This window comes from Ruditapes philippinarum, unplaced genomic scaffold (assembly GCF_026571515.1).
Source record: "Ruditapes philippinarum isolate M1 unplaced genomic scaffold, ASM2657151v2 ctg14998_1_1_1_1, whole genome shotgun sequence".
Classification (NCBI taxonomy): domain Eukaryota; kingdom Metazoa; phylum Mollusca; class Bivalvia; order Venerida; family Veneridae; genus Ruditapes; species Ruditapes philippinarum.
In genome coordinates, this window is record NW_026862301.1 from 1 (window position 1) to 10,519 (window position 10,519).

The 10,519-nt window shown below is 32.2% G+C and overlaps 1 protein-coding gene across 1 annotated transcript; it reads left to right on the forward strand.

Moving 5' to 3' along the window:
* Positions 1 to 4: 4 nt before the first annotated feature.
* On the forward strand, positions 5 to 9,480 carry LOC132718589 (uncharacterized; the record flags this gene model as incomplete). Its single annotated transcript, XM_060702304.1, has 6 exons — positions 5 to 661; positions 932 to 1,336; positions 1,577 to 1,801; positions 6,545 to 7,279; positions 7,684 to 8,088; positions 8,380 to 9,480. Coding segments are annotated over 6 exons (2,655 nt in total), but the record flags the coding sequence as incomplete, so codon positions are not given.
* Between the last annotated feature and the right edge of the window lie 1,039 nt (positions 9,481 to 10,519).

Genomic DNA, 10,519 nt, shown 5'->3' on the forward strand with positions numbered 1-10,519 from the left:
AAAGTGCAAGAATTGTGATAGGAAATGCCAGAACCGGTGTAGTCGTTGTCTAAGGGTGGGCTACTGTACAAAGATATGTCAAACCTTAGACTGGCCTAGTCATAAGGTAGTGTGTCTGCGAAACGACAATAAAGCAAATGTAGCTTCTGAGGGAATTAAACAGGAACTTGGTGTTACTTTTCAGAAAGACCATGGAACCAGTACCAAACCAAAGAACAATGATAAAACAGGTCAGTCTGTATTTAATAATCTTAGAGATGTAGGACATCTTAGACCGTCGCCTGAAACAAGTGAAGACCAGTTAGATATTGTTAAAGAAAAAAGTTCCTTGAATACACAAGATGTTAGTACAAAACATATTGACGGTATCACAGATGTAAAACACGATTACATGGAGGATTGTCGAGAGTTTGAAAGAAAATCAGATGAACCTAACAGTCAGAGGACTTTTCTAGATACAAAAGCTACAAATAGCTCAGAAGTGTTCAAAGAAAATAAGGCAAATTATGATCTTCAATCAAATAACGCGTCTACAGAAGAATGTGGATTTTGCAAATTGTCTGGATGTTCGAAAAAATGTTCGAGATGCAAAGAAACATTCTACTGTTCGACCAAATGTCAGAGGAAAGACTGGAACCAACATAAAACTAGATGTAAAAAGGTATATACTTCTATTTTAAAATATGTAAGAAATCGTGTATCCTTCCCTTTCTCATCTAGTATTTCCATTAGCTAAATCAACACTTTGATGTTTGTTATTATTTATTTCTGGTAATTTGAATACAAGTCTATTCATTTTGTTCATTTCTCAAGACGTTTTTTTTGCAAATACTCATATATAGGAATTAGAATTAAACTGTTTCTAAAATATAGTTATTGACGATTTAATCGACAGAGCAAATTAAACAAATTTTCATTTGTTGCTATGCAGGCATTGTCTGAAGAAGACGAGCAGATTCTCAAATGTTGGCAGGAGAAGGAAGAACAGGTTGCAGAAGCGATAGCTCAAGATGAATACGTAAAAAGTTTACAACCGCTTTATTGTGTTATGGGAGTTCAGACTTACACAGGTCCAAGAGAGCGATTTAATCAGACATTAACCAGAGAGCAAGCACTTTTTAGATTAAACCCTCCAGAGGGTTCTCTAGAAAAAGCTATCCGAATGACAAAAACCTACTTTCCTGACTTTAAAGTTGTGACAGCATTTGATGATATCCTCGATGAATATTTGCATTCTCTTTTTACCCTTCTGGATTCATGGAATGACAAATATGTACTTGTAGCATTTATGTACAGATATCACGCGCACGTGATGCGACATGGCGTATACTTAAAGGTATATAATAGCTCCTTATCAAAGGTATATAGATACATGATAAAATCATGGTTAATACGGATATCTTATAGCTTATGCTACATGTTTATCAAAAGAGAATAGCAATTTACCACTGAGCTTTATCTAAAATTTCAAAATTGATTTAAGGAAATAAATGAACAAATATGTAAGCACATTTTCACACCTTGAAGGGTTTAACTGATTTCTAAATAAGATACATCTTTTTCTATATTTTTTCAGGATGAACACGACAAAGAAAGTAAGGTGGAGTTTTATTTAGATGATTTTGGAGACAACCCATTTCCGTATTTCAGCTACTCCCAGGTTAAACCAGGTGGATATATTTGTCTTATAGCACCGGTAATGCACCGATTCGGTGATGGAACTGTTGGAATCAGAATAGATCAACCTGAACGAGTTCGCGTGCTAGATATAGATGATGTACTGCGTACTTCTGTTGAGCACTAAACACTATTAAGACCGTCACATGTTCATTTATAAATTTTGGAACTGACGAAATGATAATCGAAATAAAAACTCATTTTACTACAGCTGAATTTCAGTTAATTTGGAAAGTGATAAACTGTTAAGTATTATAGATAAAAATATGCCTATTTTCGATCATTATTCATATAATTATATTCAAATATTTGTCATATAATTATATTTATGTATTCAAATGTTTGTCATGTAAACTCGTGTATCATTAATTTGACATTATGCTCATTTATCATTTCCTCGCTGTCAACTTGAATTGATTTAGTAATATTTTTCAGTATTATAATGATGGTTGACCAATAATTGATAATGAAAACTGATACTGATACAATATAAAAAAAAGACTAGCCATCTCTGTTTAAAAAAACAACAACTTAAAATCAATACATTCTGATATTTATAGAACTTCTAGTTGGTCATGTTGATTATTGATTATTTTGTCATAGTAAAATATAAAATTAAACACAACTACTGTCTAGTTATTTTTTATTTTTATGTCATGTGTCATTTATGTATCATATTTTGTTTATGTATATGTAATATTTTGATAAGCTTGTTATAGGTTACACCAAGTAAATATATTTCTGTTCTGCTGTAAAACTTCAAACATGATCAATTTAAATTAATTGATTAATTCATGTGTTTGTAGTTTTTTTATTAGTTTTCTTTAAACGTCTTTGTAACCTTTTTTAATGCCGAATCCATGACAAACTTTTGATTTTGTATTTTTCTTGAAGCCAAAGTACACGCATGATATTTCTGCGCTTTCGGAGATATATATCTAATTCAATATTCAACTTTCATGTCTCACTCTTATTATAAGTTTGTGAGTATAATTATATTTGTTTTATCTTGTCATTTAGATACACATGTAATAGGGGTTATCATATTTATAGCATGACATTTGAAACAAAAACTGTAAACTATCAATACATTTGTTGTATGAAATTATGTGCTGAAATATAATTTACAGTTCAAGTGTTAATAATTGGAACTTTTCATTTTAAAAAAAAACAGATTTTATAACTAGCCCATGGGTTGGTTCAAAATTCATAAGTTATATTAACCACCTATAATATAAGAATCTAATCGGCGTGCCGTAGCGGTCTCCATTCACTTTTCATTTCCCTTTGGAGCATGCATGTTGCTAAGAAAGCACAAGTCATGGCACAAAAAAAATACCTTGAACTGCGGACCAGCTGCCGGAGTAAGGGGAGTGGCCTTACAAAGTAAGCAGAGTCGACGAGGATGGTGAACTAGGGTTTGTGAGTTCCTAGTTCAAATGACGGCTTGTAAGACAGGTCATTTGTTGGCACCAATAACCCTTAAAACAGCCCTTTTAAGGGCTAGCTCCTTTTCTTATATTGTCTCTGGTTACTGTACATTTAGGTTCTCATTGACCGCCGTGCAGTGACCTACTTTTGACTCGAAATTCATATATTTAAATAAATTATCAGCACTGTGCTTCAAAATTAATTCTGTAAGGGCGTGATTGGTGACTTGTCCTAGGTCCGTACCTGACAGTGAAAGCTGCTTTTTGTTCCCTACATGGCGGATGGACCCTCATTTAACATTGACAACATACAAACGTGTACATACATTTACTTTCTACTGTCAGTAATCAGTTCATTGCGAAAGTGTAGGCATCTAGTACTGGTAAACTGCTTGACAGCTTAACTAGGAACGATGCGGTGGCAGAATTGTACTCTAATAAATTCAATGTGGCTTACTGTCGTGAACAGCCGTGTCATATTTCAATCTTTCATAAATTTGGACCATGCGTACATTACAGTACATTTTCTTGTACTTCGTTGATCAGGGGAAAGAAACCGCTGCGAGAAGTGTAGTATATCAGCAATGGTTACTTTCCCTGATAAGTACAGGAAAGTTAAGAGTAGGTAGGTTTAGCAAATGTAAAATATTTACTGGTTTGAGATAAGAAAGTGTTAACTTTATACATGAATTACCTATTAAGGATTCATTACAAAACAAGTCATAAATTCAAGTCCATAACTTGTATTACCTAAAGCATACATGGGGGTCTATATTGCGACAATGTAAAGATTTTAGGTCAGACACTCACATTGATTTTCCCATAGACTTACATTATAACAAATGGTTCCTCATCCTACCTTAAAATTGAGTTTTCATTTTAAAGAGGTGATTTTTAGCAGAATGAAATGCCTGACACATAAAAAATATCCTGAAATATAGGGGTAGCCAACCAATTTTTTTGGCAAAATGACCTCAAAAAGGATAACCCCCTTTTCATTGAAATTTTCTGCAGATCACCGGACTGACATAAACATTTTATAAATGCAAGTACATAAAATGTATTATGTTTTATTTTTTATCGTTATTTGCCTTTCCGGTGTCAAATATTTTTGTCCGACTTATTAATGTCTTGTCAGATAAGATTATTTTTGTTCCAGTAAAACTCTTTAAATATACCCCTGTTACAGATTTATAAGACTATTCCATTTTCATCAAAATTTCCCTAAATAATATAATAATTGAACTGACACAGAATTTGATAGTCGAACATAGCACTTTACCTATGTACAAATGAAATAATCAGTGTCAGAGTCCTGGTAGATATATAAAATATTATAAAGAATTTTAAATACGGTAGCATATATAACAAGATTCTTTAAAGTGATAAAACTGGTCAATTTCCTGTCATACCTAATCTGTTTCGTTACAAAAGAAATAAAGCCTAAAAAAGCCTTTAAGAGCATGTGTTACATGACTTCATTGTCTTTCAACTACAAATGTATACCATTCTCAATGTTTGTTTTTAACTCAACGAAATTAACTTGGATATATTGTTAATTAGTTCATTTAGATAACTGTGTTCTAAATAAGTTTTTTAAATATCGTTACCTTGTTATGTGTTGAATTATTTACATGTGTCATGTATTATATTTCTTTTGCTGGATTTATATATATACATAGAGGTTGAAATATGTTGTATATATTAAGTTGAATTAAATTTTTTTTGTAGTTTTATAATTTAATTCATGAAAATGCATTCTTTGCCAATGATAATCAATCGATTGTAAGATTGCAAATCAAGTCAAATAATTGTCCACCTCATGTACGTGTTTAAGTTTTGCTCTGTTATTGCACATATGCACTGATCAGTTATGTCACATGCTTGATAGAGTTTTGGGATTCAACTATTTCTACTAGTTTGCCGTTCACATCATCACATTTCTAGTGTGTCGTGAATGTGAAAACAAACAAGCACATAAGTCACGCGCAAATGTTCCCCTGCAGTGCTCTTATTTACTCTTATTAACTCTTATTTATTAATTGTAAATATTTTTTTCTAATTAAAACTTTTGGTTCATAAAGTTATTACAGGTCAACTCTAGGCAATTATTATACATATATATGTAAGAGCATGTTACACATAATGTTTATTTGTTTGTTACTACAGATCTACGTAGTTAAGTGGATAAGATCGACGATTATCTTTATTCTAATCGGGAATCACGTTGTGGTTCTAACCAGTAGTTCTCTCACAGGGGTGGTTATCTCTGATAGATTTCTGAAACACTACGACATAGATAATTAGCTATATCACCTGGGGTTTGGATTTCGGATATCGATGGTCTTAAGTCCTTTATAGCTTGAAATTTGGTGGAATCTACTTTTAAGCAATCTAATCTGGATGAGTACGTTACTAAAATAACTTATGCCGATGAGAATTTCTTTCGGTTACGCGAATGAAGGCGAATTCCTTTGTTTAAGACTCGTTTAATGAATGCTTTGATTTTTCCCACGCTGACCTTTATGTACCTAGCATAAACACATCTTCTCTAACGATTACCAAATTAACAAAAAAAGTAAATTTAATTATCTTTGCGTCGCCTGCTCGAAATAATGACAGATAGGGATCACTTGTCCGGACTGCTCAAAAACTACAATTTCATCCAAATGTTACAGTAATGATATGTACTAAGTCCAGTTGAGTATAGCGTCGTCAATTTCCAGTTAAATGATTTGTTTTCAGAGTTACGACCCTTTAATGATTTTTATTTTCAAAGATTGTCTGGATTATTCAAACACATGTACCACGCAATTAGTATGTAATGTTGCAGGATTAATCGTCAACCATATTTTATGTGTTTTTTTCCTAGTTGCATGACTTTAAGCATAAATTATGACCCTTTAATAAAAAAAATGGTTTTGGGCCTTTTAAGATACAGTGATACACAGGGATCACTTCTACGTCAGCTGTCCGTCTGTCTATCTATGAAAATTAATATTCATTCGGAGTCCAATGTTCAGCATTATCAGTTTGGTAATTATTATTTTCTCTACATTACAGAAAACACTATAACATCCATAAATACAATTTAGTGTCCAATCACCTCTCATTACAACTTCTTATAATTGACTATCATCAAGCGACACATTTGATCACTGATCGCTTTTGTCTCCTCTCGTCAATATTTCATCGATACTTTTCAAATGTAATGGTAGCAATACAATGCAAGTGCATACTTAGCTTATCCAATATAAATAAATGTTTTTTATTTATATTCAATGACTTATCAAATGATGATTAGATAAACTAGGACCAATCAATACATGCAATGTTGGTCTATTTGAATACGATTTTTTTGTAAGTAAACTTGGCAAACTTTCAGATCTAAAGTGGATTTTTTCAGTTTATAACTGTGTTTTCTGAAAAAGATTTGAATTATATTTGAAGCAGTAACCTCTGATTTTAAGAGAAAGATGTCAATTTATAATTTAAAGTGCAAGTATTGCGATAGGAAATGCTTAAATCGGTGTAGCCGTTGTCTAAGGGTGGGCTACTGTACAAAGATATGTCAAACCTTAGACTGGCCTAGTCATAAGCTTGTTTGTTTGCGAAACGACACTAAAGCAAATGAAGCTTCTGAGGGAATTAAACAGGAACTTGATGTAACTTTTCAGAAAGACCATGGAACCAGTACAGAACCAAACAACAATGAAGCAACAGGGATGTCTGTATGTAATAATGTTAGAGATATGCTAGAAAAGCTTAGACCGTCGCCTAAAACAAGTGAAGAGCAGTTAGATATTGTTAAAGAAAAAAGTTCCTTGATTACACAAGATGTTAGTACAGAACATATTGACGGTATCACAGATGTAAAACGCGATTACGTGGAGAATTGTCGAGATTTTGAAAGAAAATCAGATGAACTTAACAGTCACAGGATTGTTTTAGATACAAAGGCTACAAATAGCTCAGATGTGTTTAAAGAAAACAAGACAAATAATGATCTTCAACCAAATAACGCGTCTACAGAAGAATTAATCAGAAATGCATGTGGATTTTGCAAATCGTCTGGATGTTCAAAAAAATGTTCGAGATGCAAAGAGACATTCTATTGTTCGACCAAATGTCAGAGAGAAGACTGGAACCAACATAAAACTAAATGTATAAAGGTACATACTTCTTTTTTTAAATCTGTAAGAAATTTAGTATCCTTCTATTTTTCATCTAGTATTTTCATTAGCTAAATCAACACTTTGATGTTATTTCTTAAAATACGGTCAATGGAATACAATAGATAAATACAGAATCCCTAAAGAAAGCCCAACACGGCAAAATTGAAAATGTTGCAGGCTCGGTTTGATTGAGCCTGTTCATGGACGGTACTGTCAAGTGCATACTACCGTCCACGCCCCCTAGCACCAGCTTAAGCAGAAGTCTATTTTTTTTAAACTGTTCTGCAAATATTTTATACATGTACTATAAACGAATAAGAATTGAACTGTTTAATATAGTTGTTAACGATTAATTAAATCAACAAAACAAATTAAACAAAATTGCGTTTTTTACTATGCAGGCTTTGTCTGAAGAAGACGAAAGGATTCTCAGATGTTGGAAGCACGCGCAAGAACAAAATGCCGCTATGGCAGCTATTGCAGAAATGGAAAGAAGTCCACATCCGCCATATCAGTTCTTTGGTTTTCAGACTTACACAGGTCCAAAAGAGCGATTTTGCCAAACATTGACTCTAGAGCAGGCACTTTTTAGATTAAACCCTCCTGAGGGTTCTCTAGAAAAAGCTATCCGAATGACAAAATCCTACTTTCCTGACTTTAAAGTTGTGACAACATTTGATAATGTCCCCGATGAATATTATCACTCTGTTTCTACCCTTCTGGATCCATGGAATGACAAATATGTACTTGTAGCATTTATGTACAGATATCACGAGCACGTGATGCGACATGGCGTTTACTTAAAGGTATATAATAGCTAATTATCAAAGGTTTATAAGATAAAATCATAGTTAAAAAGGACATCTTACAGTTTATGCTTCATGTATATTAAAAGAAAATAAGCAACATACCACAGAGCTTTATCTTAAATTTCAAAAATGATTTAAGAAAATAAAAGAACAAATATGTAAGTACATATCTGTTACAACTCTCAGAAATGTATAACTTTACACGTCTTAAAGATATATTTAGTTAAAAGGTTTAACGGATCTCTAAATAAAGTTAAAGAAAAATCTTTTTCTATATTATTTTTTCAGGATGAACACGATAAAGAAAGTAAGGTGGAGTTTTATTTAGATGATTTTGGAGACAACCCATTTCCGTATTTCAGCTACTCCCAGGTTAAACCAGGTGGATATATTTGTCTTGTAGCACCAGTTATGCACCGATTTGGTGATGGAACAGTTGGAATCAGAATTAATCTTCCTGAACAAGTTCGCGTGCTAGATATAGATGATGTAATGCGTACTCCTGATGAACATTAAACACCATTAAGACCGTCACATGTTCGTTTAAGAATTTTGGAACTGACGAAATGATAATCAAAATAAAAACTCATTTTACTACAGCTTAATTTCAGTTAATTTGGAAAGTGATAAACGCTTAAAGTATCATACTGCAGTAGTTATAACTATGCAAATTTTTGATCATTATTCATATAATTATATTTATATATTCAAATATTTGTCATATAATTATATTTATGTATTCAAATGTTTGTCAAGTAAACTCCTGTATCATTAATTTGACATTATGCTCATTTACCATTTACTTGCTGTCAACTTAAATTGATTTAGTAATATTTTTCAGTATTATAATGATGGTTGACCAATAATTGATAATTAAAACTGATAATGTTACAATATAAAAAAAAGACTAGCCATCTCTGTTTAAAAAAACAACAACTTAAAATCAATACATTCTGATATTTATAGAACTTCTAGTTGGTCATGTTGATTATTGATTATTTTGTCATAGTAAAATATAAAATTAAACACAACTACTGTCTAGTTATTTTAATATGTTTATGTCATGTATCATTTATGTATCATATTTTGTTTATGTATATGAAATATTTTGATAAGCTTGTTATGAGTTACACCAGGTAAATATATTTCTGTTCTGCTGTAAAACTTCAAACATGATCAATTCAAATTAATTAATTAATTCATATGTTTTTAGTATTTTATTAGTTTTCTTTAAACGTCTTTGTAACCTCTTTTTTAATGCCGAATCCATGACAAACTTGTTTTTGTTTTCTTTTTCATTTTCTTGAAGCCAAAGGTACCCCCATAGTATTTCTGCCCTTCCGGAGATATGTATCTCATTTAATATTAAACTTTCATGTCTCACTCTTATTATAAGTTTGTGAGTATATATTTGTTTTATCTTCTCAATTAGATAATACATGTAATAAGGGTTTACATATTTATTTCATGACTTTTGAAACAAAATCTGTAAACTATCAGTACATTGGTTGTATGAAATTATGTGCTCCGATATAATATACAATTCAATTGTTAATATTGAACTTTTCATTTTCCCCCAAAACGAATTTTATAACGGGCCCATTGGTTGGTTCAAAATTCATTAGTTATTTTAGCACCTATATAACATAAGAAGCTGTACGTCTTGGTAGCGGTCTCCATTCACTTTTCATTTCCATTTGGAGTGTGCTTCAAAATTAATTCGGTAAGGGTATGATTGGTGACATGTCGGGGTCCGTACTCAAAAGCGAAAGCTGCTTTTAGTGCCCTACATGGCGGATGGACCCTCATTAAAATTGACAGCATGCATACGTGTTCATACATACATTTACTTTCTACTGTCATTCGCACTGTATCTCTGCTCTCGCTTGTACAGAAATTATCAGGTAATTGCGAAAGTGAAGGCATCTAGTACTGAACATGTGAACAATATTTACAACAGCCGTGTTATATTTCAATCTTTAATAAAATTTGGACCATGCGTTTGTATCTTTTTGTACTTCGTACTGATCAGGGGAAAGTAACTGGTGCGAGAAGTGTAATGTATCAGTAACGGTTACTTCCCCTGATCAGTGGAGGTATATGAGATATTAGAAACTGTTCACTTTATACATGTATTTAGGGTTAATTAGAAAGCAAGTCATAAAATAAAGCCCATAACTTGTATTACCTTAAGCACACCTTGGGTCTATAGTGCGGCAATGTTAAACTATTAGTTTTAAAGTACGGGAAAATTTTAGGTCACTCACATTGATTTTCCTGTAGACTTACATTATAAGAAATGGTCCCTTATCCTACCTTAAAATTGAGTTTTCATTTTAAAGAGGTGATTTTTAGCAGAATGAAATGCCTGACACATAAAAAAATATCCTGTTATATAGGGGTTGCCAACCAATTTTTTTGCAAAATG